Source organism: Ischnura elegans, chromosome X (assembly GCF_921293095.1).
Source record: "Ischnura elegans chromosome X, ioIscEleg1.1, whole genome shotgun sequence".
Lineage (NCBI taxonomy): Eukaryota > Metazoa > Arthropoda > Insecta > Odonata > Coenagrionidae > Ischnura > Ischnura elegans.
The window spans coordinates 14417339-14441266 of NC_060259.1; the positions used below are offsets into that span (position 1 = coordinate 14417339).

The window sequence follows — 23928 nt, forward strand, 5'->3', positions numbered from 1 at the left end:
TTATTTATAAATGTTTTCACATTAGAGAAAATACCGAGGTAAAATTTTTGAAATTTGAAGTACAGGTAAGTGTTGGCAAGGGTCTGCTTGTCTTGAAAATTCCAAGATGATTATGTAAGTTTTGAACAAGTAATGCTTGACTGGAAAACGTGGTGAAGAAGTGATATGTTCATTTGAATGGCTGTTATTGGGAAGTAAATTTTGCTCTCTCACAATAACAGTCACTATGCAGTCTTTTTAAACCATTGCATGTTTTTTTTAGGAAAATAATGAAGATGTCACAGAAGGAGAGGAAGAGGCAACTCTCAGCATCAGCTTTGGCTGTGAAGAGCAGTTTGGAAAATGGTGACACTCCCAGCAAAGCAGAAGCCAACCCATGGAGGAGGCAAAGTGGCATCTCACATGAAGAGTCACCCACCACCCCAGTTCAAAACCTTTCATTAGTGGACATAATGAATGAGGAAAAGAAGCGACGCTCTTCAGCCAAAAAGTTACCTTTTGATGAAAGTTCGGGTGAAGAGAACAAACTGCAGCGGGCAGAAGAGAGCAAACTTCTGAGGCCTGTGGTGTGGTGAGCTGTTTGCCTATATCTAATGAGAATTCGGCTTAGCTTTGGAATTTTTCACATTTTGTCTCTCAATTATTAAAATAACTGAACATTTACCAACCATGCCAGCTTCACTAAACTTGGCTCATTTAATTTCTGATAGGGGTCTTCCGTCTGAGCGTCTGACTGCAATAAAGAGCAGATATTTTTATGGAACTGGTGTTGTGGAGGGAGGATGGAAAAGGGTTAAAACAGGAAGAGTCAAAAGTAGTGATGAGGCCAAATTTGTGTTTGGAGAGCATAAGGGAGATGAGGAGACACGTAGCGTGTGGAGTAATGATTGAGGAAGGAAAGGGAGGAGTGGAAGGGCATAGGCAGTGAGGGAGGGAGGTTATAAACAGTAAATGACAGTTGGAGGCAGTGATTGGTGGCTAGATTGGTGGAAATTCATTGTGCAGGAATGGAAAATTTGTAGATGGTTGAAGAGGTAGGTGCACTGCGCACCATTGGAGAAAAAAATTGGTAATCCTTTGTTTTTTGTAATGGGTTCCATTGCTCTGGAAATAGTGGCTTCCAGGTATGGGTTGCGGTAGCCCACAAAGGTGGTGCAGGATTCTCTTTTCCCAGTCCGTCCAAATGTATCTTATCCCAGGGGAGTAGTCATGACCAGCCTCCTATATCTGAAGCAGTATATTCCGATGCTGTCAGTGCACTCCCTGTGATGTTGGTGCTGCATTCTTTACCATGTGCCACTCTCAGTTGCAAATGGGTGGTGAGGTTTGGGTGAAAAAATTAGGGATGGTCGGCCGTGGATATTGCCCTTCACCGGAGACTTCGTATCCAAATTTGCTAAAAACATCGGATCTGGAGACGAAATTTTAAATCATTGCTTTCGTGAATGCAGCATCCCATTAGAGCGAGTGGAAAGAGTTCTGATCTTCTCTTTGTGTGCACCGTGGCGATACGGTTGTCCTAATACAGTGGAACCCCGATTTATCGTTCCCGCATTCATCGTTTTCCCGCATTCATCGTTCGCCGCTCCTGGTCCCAAATTAAGTTCCATAAAGACAATGTAATATTTTCCCGCATCTATCGTTCCCCGAAGTATCGTTTTCCCGTATTGATCGTTCGAAGATCGCGGTCCCGTCGTATAATTTTCCCGCATCCATCGTTTGACAAAAATAAGACGAAGTGTTTACAACGTGTTGTTTATGGCTAATAACCACAGACACAAAGTTTGAATCTTCCCCAGGAGATTGAAATACGATAGGGAGAAGCTGAGTGCCGTGGGATAGTTACATTATCGCATTTCCCAAGATCCGGTATCCCCTTCCATTCAGCACTCGCCTCTCCCCGTCTGAAGCTTTCCTCTTCTCCGAAATAAAAAAAGGTCCCAGCTCGAGCAGGGATCGTATTACGAAGACCTTAGCTTCGAAAGAAAATATCAAGTTACTCGAGAACAAAAGAAAGCTTTTTCACGCTTCCCACTTTCTCGACCGCTGACTTTTTTTTAGCGGACTCGCTTCAAAGATCCCCACCTCTGAAGGCCAACTGCTGCATGAATCACCGATTAGCCCGAAAGGTGTGTAAAAATGAATTTCGGCAATTGGTATTATATTTTTATTAGAGTGAGATATTAGTGATGTGCACGTAATTCAAAAAAGAATGATACCAAACACGACGTATTTCTAACGTTATTTAACCATTTTAAGCAATGAAATAGTTGGAATAATACGATGGTGATTTCTGGCGAATATCAATATCCTCGCAGCTGATAGTGAGCTTCACGGCAGTTGATGCGGATTTTTTTCGAAAACAGGGCGTCTGATTACAATTTACGAGTTACGCTCCAAGTCTCACTTGTCTGAGGTGCTAACGAAGCGATGTCTTCTCAGGATATTTTGTTTCTCCCTACTAGCAATCTGAATTCATCTGCTCATCTAGAGCTACGCGACTTATTGTTAGAATTAAGTGGGTAAGTTGCCTTCTCTGTAGGATAAAAAATTTGCGCAGTCTTATGGTCATGCTTCACCCTCTGCAGTAAGCTCTGCTTACGCCGTACGCGATAGCATTAGTGCCGAACTTCACCTCGTACGAGTGGTTCCGTACTTTCCAGGGTGGGTTGACTTAAAACCGGCGAGTGTTTTCCGTGTGGGTTCTATAGAGTCCGGTTTCATTTTTATTAGTTTTATTCTTATTCGTCTTCGGACCATGGCCCTTTCAAAGACACGAGTGAGAACTTTAAAAGATAGACTGATAATAATTGAAGACGAAGAAAAGAATCCGGGCTAGAAATGCGTGAATATTACAGCACGCCTCGGTATGTCCACTAGTACATGATGCTAGGGTTAGGGGTAGAGCGAGATCCCTGGTGAAAACAAGAAGTGGGATGAAGCCGAGGATCAGTTTGGCGTGCCGCTGACGATTAACGCCACATTGCCACAATAATATTAAAAATTTAATTGCAAGAAAGGAACATTTCAATTAATAAACTATTTTTGGCCTTCTTGATCCATCTCATAACCAATCAATACGACGGCGAAATCGGTTGTTTGAGGCATAACACGCACATTTCTCTCGTAAATACGTGTACTTGAAATGGCATTTGATGGATAAGAATTTTTACATCGGACAAAAATGCATAGTAGCAGTGAAAATTCCGAGTGGAGTGAAACATTTTTAGCAAGGCGGCGTGTTCCTTCAGGATATTTGAAAGAGATATAATCCGAATCAACAATATGACCTAAGTGTTTCGATAAAGGAATAATCATTCCTGTAATCAGCTAAAATATTTTTTAAATCCATTAATGAATGTCATAATTCGCAAAAATCCAGCGTTTCCTGGGACATAGGCAACCCGAACAAACATTCCCACATTCATCGTTTTTGTCATCCATCCCCCTGAAAAACGATAAATCGAGGTTCCACTGTAATTAACCATTTTGTTAAAAATCTCTTGTAGGGGTTATGCAACAGAATTTCAGCCATGGAAAATTCTTAGGCAAAGTACGATAGGCACAGAGTGTGACTCTTCCCAAGGGATTGAAAAATGATCGCGGGACAGCATCGTAGGACAATAACCACATCAAAAGTAAGTGCTTTGCAGATTTCAGAAAATCACCCTCGGCCCTCCATCAGCCCATATCTTTGATGTTTTTTTTCATTTCTGAGATCACACGGACCAAATCATTGTCTTTGAAGGGAAATATCAAGAAAAATTGAATCGTGTTTCACTACCCCTTTTCTCACCAACTGACCTTTTTCGGCCTACCTGCTTCAGTTTTCCATTTCTGGAGGACAAATGCTAGGTGAGTGACTTTCTGGGCCCAAAGATGTCTTGATAGCTTTGGCAATTGGATGACGTGCACAAGATTTAAAAAAGATTGAGACCAAGCACGATGTATTTCTGACGATATTTTAGTTTTTTTCAGCTCTATTTGATTTCCTCTAAGTTTTCTAGTTACAACTAGACTATACTGATATTCAACATTGCAGAAACAGTGCAATTTTCAAAGAAACAAGTGTAGCATTAGCCCCCTCAAACAAGTAGAGACGGACTGGACATGCCAACACAATAGTCTATCACTGTGCTCGTGCTCCCCACCACTTCCTCTCCAGATCTCTGAGCAATCATTTCATTCTGCTCCAGCACCTCATGGCACGTGAAGTCCGTCTTGTTCTAAACATTGTCAATTATGGTGCAGATTGCGCTGTTGCAATTTAATCTTCTTCCTTATATATATACGATCGCATGTGTAACCACTCACTCACTCATGTATACTAATTCCCGACCACTTCCAGAAAAGCTGGAGAGCTGAAATTTGTTGCACAGGTGGAGAAAAAATATTGATCGGGAGGAAAATTCCGAAAACTCGAAAAAGTCGATTAGTTTTCGAGATATATCGACTTGAATTATCATGGGAGCCTTTTGGGATTAAAACTTTTCCCAATTATTGCGTATTTGTTAATGTTTCAGGAAGATGAGATTCCTGTGACGAAAACTAGATTTTTTGGTCAATTTTTTGATGTGATTGTCATTGCGAATTTTGATAAAAAGTATTTTTTATGACTTTTTGAAAATTTCCTATGCTTTTCTTATGGGCCTATCTTTGGAATTTTTTTTTACCAACTTGCAATAATGGTAGGACAAATTCCTTGAAATGCAAGATACTAGATTTTTTACTTGATTTTTTGGCTATCTTGGAATATTCATTTGTTGCAAGAATTCCGAGGAATAAACGATTTTCGATTTTCCATTGTTGAGATGACGAATTTTCAAGCTCGGATTTCGGACTTGAGACATGTGTCATATGAAAATTTGGAATTTTCGAGAAAAACCGTTTAGGGTGCTTCGCACCCTAACATTTTCGGCTACTTTCCCCGTAACCCTCTTGGTTAATGAATAATAAAATTCCGAAAAATATCCTGCACATGAACAATAATTGTCGCCATTATTTTGTGAAGCACACGATATTGAATAACTTGGCAACCATTCAAGTTAGATGACTGAAATTTTCAGGGTAATACTATTATCAAAAAGGACAAATTTTGCAATGATAACCATTCCACTCTATCGATACTTGTGTGAGTTATATCGATACCAATCTCCTTGGATACGCTTTATTCGCTAATAACTTTTTTGTTATTCGAGGTATGAATACGAAATTCAAATATAATATTGAAGTTTACGTTTTCAATCAGACAAAAGTTAAATTAAGCGAATAAAGTGATTAGAGGCGAAGTTATTATTGATCCAAGTGTGCATTCGATATATGCCTTTTTCAGACTTATTTACATAGCTACGGGGATAAAATTTTTACTAATTTGCTTAGGCAGCAACGTACTATACGTACATGGTAATTATTTTAATCACTAATGATTCCTAATGAAGATATATCGAAATGAAATAATATCGATTGGTCTCATTTTCTTCTTTGTTATTTACCGTACCTGTCCGAAATGTTGCGGATAGCGCGTGTTTGGTGACATAAGATTTCTGTTATCTTTTGGTTGCCATGGCAACCATAGTTTTAACTTTATTTCGAAATATATTTTCAATGTAAAGTAAAGGGGAATATACTAAAATCTTTTTAAACAAGTTTCCTATTTTGCGAGATCAATGAAAATATAAGGTCATAATCCTTACCATAGGAGTCACATTTAGCAATGATGCACATTCCGCTTGACCCATTTTTCTGCAAGATAAATCAAATCGAAAATGCTGGAATTCGATTTTTCCCTTACATCTTTTTTATTTAACTAGGTAAGGGACTGAAACTCTTACTGGTAGATAAAAATAAGTTTAAATAAAGTAATAAGTTAAAAGTTAGAAGTTAAAGACAACTAATGGAGTTGTTACATCTGAACTTTTGATCGGTAAAATAGTGCATTTAATATATCGCTTTTGCAGACCTGTTGCTGCGATAAGGCTTATAACAGTATGCTAGAAGGCAACGTACTATTCAAGCATATAAAGTATTCTGCAGAACTACAACCCCTTATCTAGATATGTCGATAGGAAATTATACGAACAGGTGTCTTTTTCTCCTACCATATTAACTGTACCTGCCCGAAATTTTTGTCTATTACTGCGATGAAGTGTACGGTATTTATAGTAAATCCATCATTAGCCAACACAAACAAACTGAATGGTTTACCATGCGATATAACGTGTCACGTAAAATTGTGTCTGTGTGAATAAATAAAGTTTTCCAATATCTAAGCCACAAACAGACACATTTTGGTCTTATTTATTGTCATTGCGATTGCCAATCTAATTAGAAATTGAACCCGTATGTATTCAATCGGCACATCTGTCGGAGTAATAAGGATTCGTGGAAGTAATATATCTCCTTGGAACATGCCAATTATAATTTAGTGAGATAGAAAGATATTTCAAACGGCATAAACAATATTCATGGTCGTCAAGGGGACAGTAAGCGAAACACGCTAATTGAACCTTTTTTGGATGTTAATTTCTAAATTCAGATTAAATCAGGTATAAAACGAAATAGAGCTGCAGGAATAAGAAAGTGCAATTCTTGTTCTTTCAAATGATATGTGGCTTAACTTAATGTGATCATTATCACTAATTTTAATATTCAAAAGCAAATACGTCTGCAGGCATTAAAAATTTAATTAACATGTATTTCGTATGGAAATGACTAATGCCACATTCCAGGTACTCATGAGCCCAAGAAGTTCAATAAAAAACCAATCAACTCTTCTTTACTGGAAAAATTCCATAACTCCCGATCCTCGCGACGTAATATCAGGTGTAGGATAATGGAAATGATATTTATATATGCTCATAACATGTTCCAACGAAATGAAGTTAACAGATTCTTTTAACGTCCTTAATTACTCAGAAAAAATTAAAATATTCCAAAAATCACAGAAAATTACGATTTACAAAAGATTAGCACAAGATTTCGTGAACTTATTCCTGACCGATGTAGTTAAAACTCTTCAATAATATACAACAATGCATATGGTTTTAGAAAAGGCAAACGTTTCAGAAATATTTCAATCGATATATCCGCGAAAAAATAAAAATGGTGGACACTACTCATTTGTTTCCCAGGAAAGTCTTACTTTTTAGTGTATTACTCTCAAAATATGGATGTCATAGGGGTAACCTCTCTTAGGTATGATAGTAAATGGATGAGACAATATAATATCGTCATCTTCGAACCCCCTAAAACATCCTTGAAAAATTAAATAATGCATATAATTCTCCTTTTCGGGTACTTTTCGTTACAATATGGTAGTTTCCTTCATCAAAGAAAACGAAAGGCATTGATTGCGATTCGTTACCCACCATTAGTGTATTCATAATACACAAATTATTTAGTTTTACAAATACCGGTTCAGACGAATGGCAGGGGTCAAATTTTATCCTCATTTGAAAAAGGCTACATTTTGGGTACTTTTCATCACAATTCCACCGCTGAACCCTACCCCCACGAATCATCCCTACGGAATTCATGTGAAAGACTGGTGACCGCTAGCAGTACACCCATATAAACCCCAGGTATCCCCCTGAAACTCTCAAAAATGTAAAATGTCACATTAACTCTCCTCTTTTGGGACTTTCTGGCCGACATTACGCCGCACTGCCCATCCCCTCACAGCTCTAGATATGGAATATTTGCTAATAGCGGGCCAGCGTAAACCATACGGGAAAAAAACCTGATAACCCTCGATCACCTCCTGGAACCTCCCAGAAAATTTAAATTTTTTAAGGTCGCCTTTCCGGGTAGTTTTTGTCACCATTCAGCCCGTTTTCCCTAAATCTACGAGTTATTAAAACCCCCAATAACCCCGTGAAACTTTCCAAAAAATTATTTTCTGAAAGGTCGCCTATTTGGGTACTTATCGCCAGAATTCCACCACTGTTCCGGATCCCTACGTCTGTCGGCACGCAATTTATGAGATCGATTTGTGACCACTGGTTGAACACAAAAATGAAATCCCAGGTATTTTGTTGAAACCTCCCCTAAAAATTAAACTTTGCCATTAGGTTTTTCTTTTATGTGTACTTGTCGCCGCCACTACCCCACTTCTGTTCTGTTTCACTTCACTTTTCCGAGTTCCTGTAGTCATATAGCAGGCTACATAATCAAATAAATCTGTTGGAGCTAATGAGTCTAGGGCATGGAATTGAAATAATCATGACCCATAAAGTTATGCCTTATACAGATGCACGCAGCAGCGGTAGTATTATTTCTGCGGAAAATAAATTTACACAGCATCATTCAAACGCAGAAATTGTACTTTTTTACAATACTTTGTGCTCCCTTCCACGTACTTTTGATAGTAAGACGAAGTAAAATAATACATTGTGCATTCCTAAAATGTTCTCCAATTAACTATTATAACAGTTTCTTTCCGTCAACCTTTGTTGTAGTGAAAAGAATTAAACCATCTTTGAAGTTTACTATTTTCCGAAGAGACGCATGCTATTAATTTCATACTCCCGACCTTGGGATGCTATACGGGTGGTTACAGTTTACTAGGAAAGCTAATGAATGTGTTTAGGCTCTCTTCCATTTACTTCACTTGTTTTTAATGTAAGTCGTTTCGAAATGCTTTTGAATCGTAAGCATAACGGGAGAAATTGCAGTATTTCTCCATATTGTGCCGTTTAGATGTATTTTTGAGATAAAAGAATGCCAACAATTTCCACATCACTGTACAGCTTTTATTAAATTAATAACTCTTATCACATTCCATTTACGTATTTTTTTATTTGGAATCATGGATAGAACCTGCAATTTAAATTCCTAGGTGGGGGCAGGAGAGGGAGAGGTGCAGGGGGTGGGAGCAAGAGGGGTGGGTAAAGGGCCTTCAGCCCTGCCTGACACTACGTTTGGGGGCCACGTTTTTTTCACTACGCACTCAAGCTCCATCACCATAGGGAGGGGGGGATCTGGGGGCAAAGGGGGGTTTGGGATGAGTGGGTTGGGTGTCAGGAAGATCGGCAAAAGGCTGTAGGAGAGAGTAAACAAAGGTTTTGGAAAGAAAGATCTCTCGGAATGGGGGAACGGGTAGGAGTGCATCAAGAAAGTTCATGGTTAGAGTTGGAAGTGCCTCTTCATTACGAGTAGCCAGCAAAATAAAGTGGTGGTAAATAGAGTCCGATATTTAAGATACTCCTCCTCACTTTCATCTTCGTCGTTACTCCTGTCATTTCTAGCCCCGTCCGCTGCTTCTACTCCACTGTTTGCTGCTCAGAGTCTCGCTTGGCACTGTCTGAAGCCCTTCGCACATTCTCTCATGAATTAAGTTCAAGCTCATACCGTACGATCCAGTGCTTTCAGGACGAAACACTGCCAGACTCTGCCTACCTCAATGATAGATAGCATGGTATGCACGAAAACTTAATGCACAGAATAATCAAATCCGCATTCAAATGGGCAATAGAAGAGCCATTTTGCTCTCAGTATGGGCTCGTGTGTAAAGTATTATATCATCTGTGATATCCTTACCACTTCTCCCCATCTAGTCATTGACAACCGCAGTATTTTCCCCAACCTTACCTCCCTCCAAAATTAATGTTGTCTCTACAATGAAAATTTAAAATAAAAAATATTGCCTCTATCATTGAGTGACTTACTTCTCTTCGTTCCTCATATTTTCAACTGCTGATTTTAAAAGTGATGTCACGAGTTTGCTAATTTACCAGCAAGAATGTTGAAATTTGAGCAACTTTATGGACTTGCAGCACTTTCTTGGAATGATTCAATTATGTAGGGTTTAAGTAGGAGCATAAGAAATACCCCGTGCAACCTTCCTCACATATTATATTACAAAGTAATGTCGACGCGATGTTTACGAGTATGCTGGTAAATAGGGAAATTTTTTCAGCCACAATATTTTTTACTGAACTCCTACTTCTCCTTGATTCCTACCGTAAGTTTTGCACCGTTACTCCAAAGTTTGCGCTATAATTTACAATTTCACACTTTGATGCACAACAGTCAGAACAACTGATTTTTTCTTTTGCTGCTTTTGCTGGAGTAACTAGTTTTATGGGCAAATTTTTTGCCGTAGTTCATACAAACGAATTCCATTTGCTGCTGGGGACCAAGCCTGATGTTCGTAATTTCAAAACATTTCGTATTATCAAAAACATGTTTCCATTGTTCCCGTGTAACTTGATATTTTCCTTTGAGGCAAGTGATTTATACTCTGTGGGGTCTCGGAAAGGAAAAAAATGCAGAGGCATGGGCTGATGGAGGGCCAAGTGTGGTTCCGTGAAATCTCCGGCATGGTTATTATCCTACGGCGCTGAGATTCCCCCGATCTCTTGGGAAGGTTCATGCTATGTGCCAGTCGTGTTTTGCCTTAAAATTTTCCACAACTGCAATTCTATTGCGATACTCCTATGAGAGCTTTTAAATAAAATTGTTCATGAGTAGAAAAAGCATCGTAGAGCAACGGCATATGCAAAGAGAGGATTGGAACTCTTTCTACTCCCTCTCATGGGACATTACCTTCATAAAAGCATTGATTTATAATTTTGGATTCATATTCAATTTCTTCTATGAATTTGGATCCGAGGTATCTGATCCGACCATCCCCTAGTAAGCATCACAGCATTAAGACTACAGGTGAATACCCACATATCTCCGAGCACCCTACATATGGTGTAAATTTAGCTGAAAAAATGCCGTGTAAATTTTATTGGAAGAGAAAATTTTGATAACTGTTGAAACTCCAGGAATACGTCTGCAACACTGCGCGGTAGGATGAAAAAATGCTGCAAAATTTTTTCTTTAGCTTCGTTGCTCAAAATAAGGGTGCGTCTCTTACATGTGTGTGGCTTTTACACGTGCTTACACAGTATTTTGGAAGGTCAGGAGAGTGTAATAATTCCTGTGCTGGTTTTTTCCTCCTGTGTTGATATGTAAGCTCATGCAATATGTAGAAGACCTCATCTATTTAAAGCTGTTCCTTTGGCCGGTAATTTCTGCCCCTTGAGCAATATTTAGCCATTAATGCTTCTATTTAGGATTGGATGGCACCCCAATGGAAAATCAATCAATTCCCCTGGAAAACCTGGATATCTCAAGGGATTTTTTATATTTTTACTCAGACACCTTGAGTTAGTACCGCAATCACATGAAAGTATTTATTCTATCCTGGTATAATATATTACTGTCACTAAAGTTTGCTTACTAAACTGTCACAGCATTTATTCACTGACTCATATTCATCTTCAGTATTGAATGTGATTAGATACAGCCTTTAGGTGACGTATTTTAAGATGCAAATTGTTGTATGGACAATACCTTAAAGGCTGTTTTTCTGTGCAGGAGCTTAAGCATGGAAGGCAGTGCTGGTTCAGCCCCTACCGATGTGACCAGGGGATGTGGCTGGCCTACCTCACCCTCAGCAGTGGAGGACCAAGGAGTGGGACTAATAACCTTTGATGAAATTGTTGCTGATGAGAAAAAGCAGCGAGAAATGACAAAGAAGATGATGGAAAAGCCATTGGATTTTACTTTGGTAAACATTTGTTCAGTAATCTTTGGGATAGCTTTCCCTTGGATTTTATGAATATATAGCCGTAGAGTGGGGTAGCCTAATAGGTTGAGCCTTGGAATGACAGGCTGATAGAAAAGGTTCAATGCCCAGGTCGATGATCGGCCATTACCCCTTAGAGTGCCGGGGAGCGCTATCCCGCTCCTCCTATTATGCCTCTCTTAATTGCTGATAGTTCACTAATATATATTAAAGATTTCTTGAAGTTTTTGAATATATACCTTTAGATGTTTTTGAGACCTAATTGTTTTCCTAACCTACTGCAAAATAAGCAAAAATGCCTCGGCACTTTCAGCATGGTACCTGGAAAACTAGTTGGCACTCATAGGGTTAAGCTGCTTCCTCATTTATCCCGTGAACCCATTTATCCATTTTTGAGCTGGCTCGGGAGGAAAAAACTTCTAAGTGCTTTTTGGGTGCAGTCTAATATAGAAACTCGTGGTTCATTGGTAAATCAATAAATTTAAGTTATATTTCTGTGATTAGTAAAGTAAAATAATGTCAGAAATGTAATTCTTGTGAAAGTTTCCGCAGAGATGTTCATGATGAGTGCAACCATACGTGTTCCTTCTACAGACAAATGTAGCAGGGGGACCTGGATAGCTGCACTCATTATGTCAGAAATGTATCGTATTTGTACTCATTATGTCTTATATTTGGCGCACATTGCTGATATTAAAACCATACGTAGGTGAGACACTGATGGGGATTCCACTGAAAAGGGATGATTATAGGATAAAAAATATTCTTTATGCTGAAAATTACAGTGAAATCAGTTCTTCTCTAACCTGTGAATTATTCGTGAAATTGCACTTTGAAAATGGTGTAGTAACCTTGCACTCTAAACGACCCATCACCATGTTGGCTGAGCGTGACGTCAGAGTCCAGTAAACAGTACATTTACGTCGTGCCGGTAGACTATTTGTCCCAGTTTTAGAAAATCCCATGTATCTCTCAGTGCAATTTACTTTTTTCATAGCATTATATGTTAATTTCATCATCGGTCAAATAAACCAGGCCCTGACACCCACCAACTCGAATTTTCATGAAACTTGCCATGGTCATACATTCTGGTATGATTAGAGATTGTGTACAGTTTTAGCTAACAATTGTCAATTGCAAGATGAAATAGGAATATTGCACCGCAGGGCAAGTAATTCTCTGTCCACTTCCGGTAGTTCTTTGAAATAAAAAGTTTGGGCTGTGTTTGTATAGCTCTTTTTGTGACATTCAGAACTGAGTTCTTGGCCGACACTGCACAATGCTATCTCTGCCATGGCTATGATCACACTGAATAAATGGAGAGGAAATGGAAAGGCAACAGGATGCCAGTAAGCAATGTAACTCCTCCATAAGGTTCATCTTGAATGCTACAATGTGTGATATTTAGATAGGTGCACTTCACCTTTTGATATTTGTGATTCACTGCTTACAATGTATGTGGTGTCCTGAATATTCTCAGAGAGAACTGAGAAGTTTACTTGTTGCGCTGTGATGAAATACTTTCAAGGCAGACCTCAATACAAACAAGAGATACAGTAAACTCTCAATTATACGAAGTCAGTGGGACCGGGAAATTGGCACTTCGTAAAATCGAGTTTCGTAATTTCAAACCTTTTTCATAAGTCACAAAAAATGTTAGCTTTTGTTTCTTCCGCCCTTTTTTGTCTTTAGTGGCCTTATTTAAACGTTTTCGGTGGTTATTCACGGTAGAATTCTTAGAAAAGGCTTTTTGTTATCGATTTATGCTGTGAAAGATCGTTAAATAATTATACCACCATAAATTTCCCATTTCTTGTACATACTTCAATATCAACGATTGCTTAAGAAATTCCCGACCAGTTTAGAAAACGTAATCAAATAATGAATTGCAAAGTTTTTTATAAGATTTTAATTTTATCAATTTGTGGTTAGAAGCGAATAGAAACTATTAAGTAAGCGTAAGATAGATACAGTAAAACCTCTATGTAGTGAACCTCTCTACATCGAAAACCTCTATACATCATACCAACCCTCTGGTCCCGTCAGTTTTACATGTAAATTCATAGGCAAACCTCTCTATAGTGAACCTCTTTATATCGTAAAACCTCTATATATCATAGCAACGAGACACCCCCGAGACGGCCTAATTACCTCCGCATTTCGTACCGAGACAACTAGAGACCATCAATGCAGCCGCGATAACGAACATGGAATGACATTATCAGCGATAAATATTTCACGCTTATTTTTTTCTTATACACCTTTAATAATTTTCACGTTAACCATTAGTTTGGGCCATTTTGTTCCATATGAGAGCATACCTAACAATAAATAAGAAAAAGGCATCCAACTCTCCTAATCATATTAAGTGGTAGTTAATGATGATGATGACAGAAGACATTGTTTTCTCTCAAATCATGGTCAAAATCTTGCGATAGCAATCGCTTTCATTTACTTATGGCTTTATTTTCTTGTAAGTGCCTACATACAATGTTCAGTTAATAAAAGAGGCGACCAGCGCAGCTTATAATCACTTGCTGGCGAAAATATTTCAACCAACTTCACTCCCATCCATGGAGACAGAATTACTCGACCGCATTGCTACTTCTGCTTCTAAAATGAAAATATTTCATGAATATACTGCGACTCGAAATAAATCAAATACAATTTTGCAATTATTTCATTCCCACATTTCCCAGTGTAGCACTTTCTTACTACCGCCTTGGTAATTTTTTCGATGCTTTCGTGAACGATCGTAGTTTATAATTTATTGCGCTTAGCGACATATGTCTTGCCTGCGTATTTATGCCGCAAAATCTGACTCTTCCATCGGGAGTCCGGGATGTCAATTTCTAGCAATACTGACGAACATCAATCCATGCGCGACAATGTTAGGTGAAGGAGACAGCTAATTAGCTGATATGCGGTAGGGCAATGAAATTTCTTACCGTCGCCGCCGCATTCTAAAGTAGTTCGCCCAGCATTCTCGCCGGGAAATCACGTCCTTTCGCAGACCTAGCATTTTTGTGTGCCCCTGACAGATTTTTTCTTCGGAACACTACTTGCATTATATTTTGGAGAGAGAGAATTCAATGAAATTTTCAAAATTGTGCTCAATTTCTTGTCTATTTTTTGCAGTAGTCACATGTTTATTTATATTTTTATAATTTTTAACAAGTCACATGTTATAAGAATGATAAATCAGTTCTCTAAAAGATATTATCAGGAGTATTTTCAATTATTGCCCATAAAATATAAAAATTACTTAATTAATCATAGGCTGATGATGGATTCGAGAAATAAAAGAAGGCGACTACTTGGCATTACCACATAATTAGCAATTTCTCTAGCCATCAACGAGGGCTGGCAGAAGGAAGATGTAGCAGTGACCTTTGGAAAGCCATCATTCACCCTGACATCTATTTTAAACAACCAAGGAAAAACATAAGAAACTGTCTATCTAGGCTGCACAATTAAAACACTCAGGCAGTGAAATACGAGGATGAAGAAATTATGTTGAGAAATATAAAACTATTGTACTTTCCTCCGAACACTATTGGTAAATTGAATAATTTCTTAGGTCAAAAGGCATTAACGAAAACAGCTAGTGATTTATTTATAGTGAAAATGACATTAAAAAGTGCTCATGTAATTGAAAACATTATTTCGAAAGAGTTTGAAAAAAAATTTAAGCAAAACGAATAACTAATTTATTTTCTAAAAAGGCCTCTTTAACTAGTTACTTTACCTTTGTGTAATCCTTTTCCTAATGTATAACTGTAAATATAGGTTCACTTATGCATGCATATATGTTTAAATATAGTTATTTAATGATTAAAAAGACAGTAGCACCTTTCATTTCCCAAGGATATGAAAAAATGGTGCCTTCCACTAAAACCTCTCTATAGTGAACCTCCATACATCAAATTGCCCAAATTTTGGTCCCCTCCATTACGATGTAAAGAGGTTTTACTGTATTTGTTTCCAGCACCCACGGAAATATTAGCGGCAGCCGGCTTAACCATACTCTAAGGGCCTAACCGCCATTTATGTCGCCCTCTATCGCTCAGTGACGAGAAAAAAAAAGAAAAACGAGGGCCTTAACCCATTTCCAAAATAACCTTCGTAAGTTAATATTTCCAGTAACTCCGTATTTTCAGTTGAATGTGCTATCTTTTCAATTAGTTATTTTCATTGAGATTCAGTTACGATCATAAATTACGTAGGATATCTTCTGGCGAATATTTGGAGTAAATTCTGTTTGAGTTCTCCGTCTGGATACTGTGCTCCATCATATTTGCAGGTGATGCTACGAAAGACTTTATTCTTCATCAGGACCATATTCTTCATACCGGGTGTGAAGTGCTATGTTCATATAGTATTTCTTTCTTCTTTTATGCCGACAGGAGCAAGGTTCCAACAGGAAAATGACAGGAGAAACATCTTCCATTATCGGAGAAGTAAAGAGAGAAACCTTATTATCCACATTGATTGTTTTCCTACAAGAGACGTTTCATAATTTCTCAACGTGTGTGAAGTATTGGTTCACTTGAGTGAATTCCCAAAAATGACACGAAAAAACCTGTACCTTCACCTCATTTAGTTTTCGTGTTCCTTTCTCTGCTGTATTGAAAGTTATGCAAAGGATCATTGACATAGAGAAAAGATTTTCTTAGTTTTAGCACTAAAAAATAGTCGCGCCATAATAGTAAATAAATATAGTGTGGAAAGAGCAAAGAAAATAATTCAAATTGAAAAGTCAGCAGAGAAGAAGAGAGACAATTATAACCATGGCACCATTTCCCCGATAGTGGAAGATACTTCTTCAGCCTCACCGGTTTAAAACTTACCCCGTTGCAGGTAAAGATGAACCATGCCCTTCTCCACAGTCGGAGAACGTTCCCAGTGGGTGGGGTGAATAACAGTGGGATGAGGAAAGAGTGTGGTCAGCATAACGAGGGGTGAAGGGGCAGGAGAAAGAAGGGTAGGGAAAGGGCCTTCAGCTCTGCCTCAGTTTACGTTTGGGGGGCATATTTTTCTACAACGCACTCAAGCTCCGTAACCTTAGGGAGGGAGTGAATGGGAAATGCTGGGGAAGGAGGGGTTTGGGATGCGTAAGGTGGGTGTCGGGAAGATCAGCAGAAGGCCGCGGGAGGTAGTAAACAAAGACTTTGGAAAGAAAGTTCCATTGGCATGGGAAAACGGGGAGACGCGCGAGAAGAAAGTTCATGGTTAGAGTTAGAAGTGCGTCTTCATTAGGAGTAGCCTGAAAAATAAGTTGGTGGTTAATAGTGCCCAATACTTATGATATATAAGTTGTTTATTCAGGAAGGCTGTTATATACACGAAAAGATATTACTAAAAAATCTGTTATTTTTTTTCTTTTTGCCCTTCTCCATCGCCACTTCCACCATGGTTTCTCACTTGCGTAAATGGGAATTAAATTGGGGACCTATCTCGTGAGCCAGGTTAAAATATCTTAATGTTTGGAGGGCAGCGTGTACTTCTTTTTTATTTGGTGGAATTACTTCCTCACTTTCATCTTCGTCGTCACTGCTATTCTGACTAGTCCCGGCCGCTGCTTCATCCGACGTAGGTACCGGCGTCGCATTGTCGCAAGCCTGGATATCATCTTGTATAATGTTAGGCACGATGTGGTGGAAGTTCGTAATATTGTTGAAATGACACATTGCAATATTTCCACTTATAGATTTATTTTACAGGTGTAAAATAAATCTATAAGTGGAAATATTGCAATGTGTCATTTCAACAATACTGGATATCATCGTCTAGGGCAATATAATCGTTTGATGTTGCACGCTGTGCTCTTCCTGCTTTGTCCAAGTATTTTTCAAAATAATCTTTTAAGCCTCTTATCTCCTCCACGATTTTATCCGATGCAGCTTCCTGAAGGTATAATGTAACGAATCAACCATAGCCGTGATATTATAGCCGTAGAACTACTAGTAGGCTAGTTGTATCAATTACCAACCTCGAGAACATCCTCATGATGCGCTATGAAAGGGAATCCGGCCGACTTCCAGCAATTTTCAATTGTAGTGGAGGAAATCAAGTACGTCTTTGAACCGTGTTTCTGCGATGAAAAATAACAATTTTATTAACTTGGCCATTTTAGCAAAGTTAAAAAAATCGTTATTTCTCATCGCAGAAACACGGTTCAGAGACGTACTATATTGCCTGATTGGCAGGAGTGCGATGCAAACAATTATTTTTTGATGATGGCATTGATTGATAGATTTTCAAAATGCAGTCAGAGCGGTCACTTTTGGGTAGGGAGGCCCCCGCTCGGAGGGTCGAGGAGAGGGGCCAGCGAGGTTGAGCTCATCGAGGAGCAATCTTATCTGTTAACACAGTGCTATAGCAGGAAAAAAATCTTTTTCAGTCCACATTTGCAGAGGGAATCCAAATTGCTTAAAGGCACTTAGATGCAAACGATGTCTCAGACATTTGAGCTCCTGGATTGCTTTAATTATATCTACTGTACCGTGGGAATTTTGCTGTTGTAATAATTTCTGTAATTCTCCCAACCCCAACATCAACGTCTCTGTCTCTATTGATTCCAGGCCATGACTTGTTTTGTCTTTAAGTCAGGGTTCATGTCTGTAGATGGAACTTCTTGGGGATCAAAAACTGAGATCTTTTCAAATACCTGTTTTTCTGCTTAGGTCTTCTACCATAAGAGAACTAAGTTTGGTTGATGCCTTTTCAGACATCTGCATACGTATTTACGTATGCAGATGCATACGTAAATACTAGGGATGGGTCGAATAGTAGATTTCTCGAATTCGAATATCGAATTCGAATATCAAATCATTGCTCGAATATTCGAATACCTCGAATACTAAACGATGAATGTGAAAATGTTTGAGTAGGTCGCCTATGCAGCAGGAAACCCAAGATTTTGGCGAGTAATTGTGATTGCCTTTAAAGGATTCAAACAGGAATTTAGCTGATTAATGGAATATTTTAATTTTATGTAAACAATAGGGTAGTTTCCTTCATGAAAGAAAACGAAAGGCATTGATTATGATTATTTACGCACTATTGGTGTATTCATAATATACAAATTATTTGGTTCTAGAAATACCGGTTTAGACCAATGGCAATGGTTAATTTTATCCTCTTTTGAAAAAGGCCAGATTGGCGCCCATGCGATGCCACTCCACATGACATCACAGGGACCTAGTTTCTACACGAGAGGATAGGAGTTTTACATTGTCTGAGGTTACCAATGCATGCATGAGGCACAGAGCTCAGGGAAACATGTCTTAATAATCACTTATTAAAACTGGCTAAGGCCGGAAAGTTTTCTTCGTTTGATAAGGAATTAATAATCCTTATTTAAGCCAAGCGCTACCAACTAGCATGGTACTCAGCTACCTGCTAGCATCCTGCGTTGTATTAGCGTTCAGAGCCTCGCCCCAAGGTCACCTCACTCGCGGCAGTGGGAAGCAGAACGACGTCACGCGGAGTTTTTCCCGGCATTCATACTTACCCGTCGCGTTTTCGCACGCTTGAAAATTTTCACTTTTAATTAAAACGCGAAAAATAGATATATCGTCTTATAAAAATCTAAAAGCGTTAAATACGTACTCCAGGAGTATTATTATTTCGATTTAGGCAATAAAAAAATAATAGGAAAGCACCCTATTTGAGCATTATGCCAAAATGCTAAGCCTCCGTCGTATTTCTTCGTCTTTCCGGCATTTATTTTCCTGCGTAAAATGATTAAATAAAGTCAGATATATGTCATGTTTGGTCTTATTCTTTCTTAAATTACGCACATATTACTAATATTTCAATCCAATAAAAGCGTAATATCAATTGCCGAAAGTCATTGTTAGACAACTTTTGGGCTAGTAGATGACTCATGCAGCAGTTGACCTCCAGAAATGGGAAACTTCGAAGCAGGTAAGCAGAAAAAGGCCAGTGGGTGAGTAGAGGGGGGGGGCGTGAGACATGTTTTTATTGTTCTTGTGTAACTTGAAATTTTTTTCGAAGCTAAGGTCTTCGTAATACGATCCCTGCACGAGCTGGGACCTTTTGTTTGATTTCGGTGAAGAGGAAATCGTCAGATTGGGTGGGGTGAATGCTGAATGGAGGGGATAGCGGATCGTGGGAAATGCGCCAATGTTGCTATCCCACGGCACTGAAGTTCTCCTGATGGGGGACACCTGGGATTTTTGGATTTTTTTCACCGGATCAATTTCGGTTCCCCATGTCGAACTCTTTTCACCGCTCTAACCTGCGAATTTGATGTAGTTCGTCAGCTTGCCTAAAACGGCGCTGCATGCACTAAACGACTAGAGTTCTCCTCATTTTTCCGAGTCAACTACCAACGACGTGCGAGTGACAGTGTATGACGCGAAATTCAAAGTATTCGAGGTATTCGAGACGGTACCTTTGGCTTAACTATTCGAGATCTCGAATATCGAATACTTTTTAGTATTCGAGGTATTCGTGGATACTATTCGCACATCTCTAGTAAATACGTATGCATACGTATTGACTTTACAGCAGCTGCTTTAGAGGTTGTCATGTTATGCAGATGTAATAAGTGGTTTTATCAAAAAAAGTACTCTTATGAATATTCTCGAGGCTCATTTTTAGCATTCTTAACCCTTTCAAAATGGTGGAGTTCTCTCCTTAACATGAATGCTGGACTGAGCCCCAAGAGACTCTTCGGTCTCCTCTGCATGGAGCACTTATGTTGGACATTTGTTAAGAATGGTCTTGCGGATAATCACACACTCTCAGCACCAACCTTTTTTGATCCTTCCTAGTGGGGATTTTGCATTATCTTGGGCTCCGAGGGTAGTTGGTCTCCCTCCTTTCGTGGTTTATAACCCTACCTGCAGCATTGATTCGCTGTCAACTTATGCATTGTTTATGTGAATTAGCTATATGGATGAGTGTTGCTTGCACATCTTGTCGGAAAGTGGCCTGCATTTTACGGCGCTGTGCCGGGAACGGCAACCGGCGATAAGTCGTTTCGGCTGAAAGGTGCCTCAATGTAGCTCCGAGTGTATTTCACGGCGCGCAGCCACTTTTTGCTGCTTTCAGACTTTTGCTTCGCTCTGGCCATCGTCAATGGCACGGCACCATGCTTTCAAATAACCATTGGTCTCAATACATGTCTTCAAATGAGTCGAATCGCGCAGTTGACGGCACGGTGTTGCTGAGGGTCAGCAAGGCTAGGTTCAATCTGGCCCGGCGGTGCGCCGTTTATGGTGTGATATACACACCGTGCTCCTTGAGGCTACTTTCAGACTGGACGACTTTTCACCGGCGGCCGTTCACTGCACAGTGCCGTGAAATTCAGACCACTTTCAAACGAGACATCTCTCTCACTTTCAAACAAGGCATCTCACGGCGCTGTGCCGTGAACGGTGGCCCATGGAAATTCGTTGCGTCGGAAAGCGGCCAATGCAGTGAAAAAATTACGGCTTAAATGTACACCTCAAAAAACAATTTCGTGGAAGAAGCATAAGCAGAAGAAAAAAATGGTGAAAATCTCGTCTGAGTTGGTGAAAATCGCCCATGAATTGGATAAAATTGCAATTAGCACGAAATTCGCATATTCGCGGGAAAACCCCGAAATTCACGTTGTCGCATTTGAGACTTTTGCATGTCCCTACCCATTACCCATGGAAGAGATAGCTGAGTAGGAATAGTCCTATAGCACGAAATTAACAAATGGAATGAGACTCCAGGGCGGGCTCGCAAGGATACACTCCTGGGGCAGGGTCTGTAAGCGTGAGCTTTTCACCTCCGCACTGCAGAAGGGGGAGGACAGGAAGGAAAAAGGAAGGAGGCACCGCCACCATAGGAGCCCGACGACGCCTCCTGGGACAGGATAGGGATGGAAGGGAATGGAAGAGGAAACCGTCACAGAGGGGGGTGGGTCCTACTACTAGCGAAACCATAATTTAATGTTTCTACAAAAAAAAAAGATTTTCATATGAGGAAGGAAAATCCTACGATTTTTCGTAGATAGAGCACAAAATGAACAGTACATGGAGGCCTACATTCACATGATTGCTTGTGTTTTTCCTACTCTACTAGCCAGTAGCATACACTAAAATGAGATAATGCATGCTTTAATATTGTTTAATCATACAAGTATAAGCTTATCTCTCCTTTGCATCGTGTAATTTCTATGTGCCTTGAAAAAGATGCCATTTTTTCCCGTAATTGTACAAGAATAAGTATTTTTTTACTATAAGGAATGCTGGACTCATGATTGTTTTCGAAGCATCTTTGTTCATACATTAATGATTACTTTAAACTGAACCATAAGTCTGTATTCACATGGCCTTTCCCTGTGGATGCTGACAATGAAAAAAGTTACAAGCAAGATGTTTTTGTAAACTTTATTTTTTTGCTGCTGAATTACTTCACGCAGTGAATAATTAATGATAATCTTGGGATCATTATGGACTACTTAGCTCTAGAAAAAAAATAATGACTTCTCGTCTCACAGGAATGGACGAAAATAAAAATCATCATGTGTTGCACGTTGCGGTACTTTAGGGGTCACGCCCAACTAGGGTCGTTTCCTTCATCAAGGAAAACGAAAGACATTGATTCCGATTCGTTACCTATCACTAGTGTATTCATAACATACAAATTATTTGGTTTTAGAAATCCCAGTTTAGAAGAATGTAAATGGTCAATTTTAACCTTATTTGAAAAAGGCCAGATTGCGCCTATGCGATGCCACTCCACATGACGTCACAGGGAACCAAGATGCTCTACAAGTGGTCAGGAGTTTTACATTGTCTGAGATTACCAATGCATGCGTGAGGCACAGAGCTCAGGGAAACATGTCTTAATAATCACCTATTAAAATTGCCTAAGGTCGGAAAGTTTCCTTCGTTTGATAGGGTATTAATAATCCTTATTTAAGCCAAGCGATCTCTGCTAGCAGGGTACTCTGCTACCTGCTAGCAGCCTGCATTGTAGCGGAGCTCATAGCCTTGCACCATGGTGGCCTCACACAGCATCAGCCAGAACCAGAATGACATCGCATGGGCTTTTCCCAGAATTCATACTTCGCCATCGCATTTTTGTGCGCATGAAAATTTTCACTTTTCATTTAATCAGGAAAAATAGATATTGTTATTTAAAAATGTAAATGTGAGAACTCTTACTCCAAGAGTAACAATCTTTCGATTAAGGCAATAAAAAATAGGAAACCACCCTATTGGCAGATTAAAATAGGTGGTTGAAGCATTTGCCCTGGGTCTCTGCTCCTGTGTTGACAATACATATCTTGATGTTTGAATGGGAAGCTTGAAGGCACTTCATCATCATCCAATTACAACCTCATATTAAAGAATTGAGAAAATGCTATTTATAGTTGATTATTACTTAATATGACTACGTAGGTAGTCATTAAGTCTGGCTGTTCTAAGTATCCCAATTTTCTGGTAAATGTACATATCATATTTTTTTCATACATGAATAATTCACCTTTCCTTTTCGTGTGTTTGATGGCCTTCCCAACCCACAAAATGCTTGTAATTAATACACTGTTATTACAATTTTCAGATGGAAGACAGAGCAATTAAGGAGCTGGAAACATTTTATTGCAGAGCACATGAACATGATGAGCGAATCTCTGTGAAAAGAGTGCCATCTGCTCAAGTTTCTAAACCTGTGTGGCATAACTCGAAGAATAACTAATTGATTTTCTGTGGTATTTTATGATCATGACTCATTTTAGTAGGTAATAAATTTTTTACTGTGATTTGTAAATAAATGCGGCAATAATACATTTATCTTTAAGATGTGTGTGAGGCATTGAATATTTTGCAAAATAAGACTGATGTCTAATGATGGGTAGTTTTTTATGATTACATCAATGGTGCTTGCAAATTTTTTTGTCCTACTCTATCTTTTTAAAGCTGTAATTATTTAAAATTTTGAACTTTTTTGAAAAAAGATGTAATTCAATGGTGAACTGTTTTTTTGATGGATGCATATTTCATATATGCAACTGAGGTTCGAATGTCGGATTGGATGTTTAATCAAATAAATTTTTATGTCAAAGTTGCTATTAGCCATTAATTTCCAGGGAAATACTTGGATTTCCTTTTCATCATCCAGAATTCCATCCTCCTGCAGTCCCCTCCCATATATAAAACTTCCTTTTTCCAATTCACCTTCTCCCATAGGCGTACCCAGCGAGGGGCAGGAGGGGGCAGCCCCCCCCCCCCCCCCCCCCGCTAGAAGTAAAAATCGCAGATGTCTTTCAAGCAAATAGTTTTAAAAACTAATAAAGAGCTGGTACAGTTTCCTTAAAATGTTGGTTCCATTCACATTTT

At 39.0% G+C, this 23928-nt stretch overlaps 1 protein-coding gene across 4 annotated transcripts in view; it reads left to right on the top strand.

Annotated features, from left to right (window-relative positions):
- LOC124170494 (inhibitor of Bruton tyrosine kinase) overlaps nt 1–23658 on the top strand; it is a 99815-nt gene extending 76157 nt beyond the window's left edge. For all 4 annotated transcript variants that reach the window (XM_046549246.1, XM_046549249.1, XM_046549248.1 and 1 more), the window contains 3 exons: nt 263–571; nt 11368–11560; nt 23153–23658. In XM_046549246.1, the coding sequence (XP_046405202.1) occupies nt 263–571; nt 11368–11560; nt 23153–23287 (637 nt within the window). In that variant the 3' untranslated portion in view covers nt 23288–23658. The remainder of the gene's footprint in view (nt 1–262; nt 572–11367; nt 11561–23152) is intronic.
- Nucleotides 23659–23928: the final 270 nt, after the last annotated feature.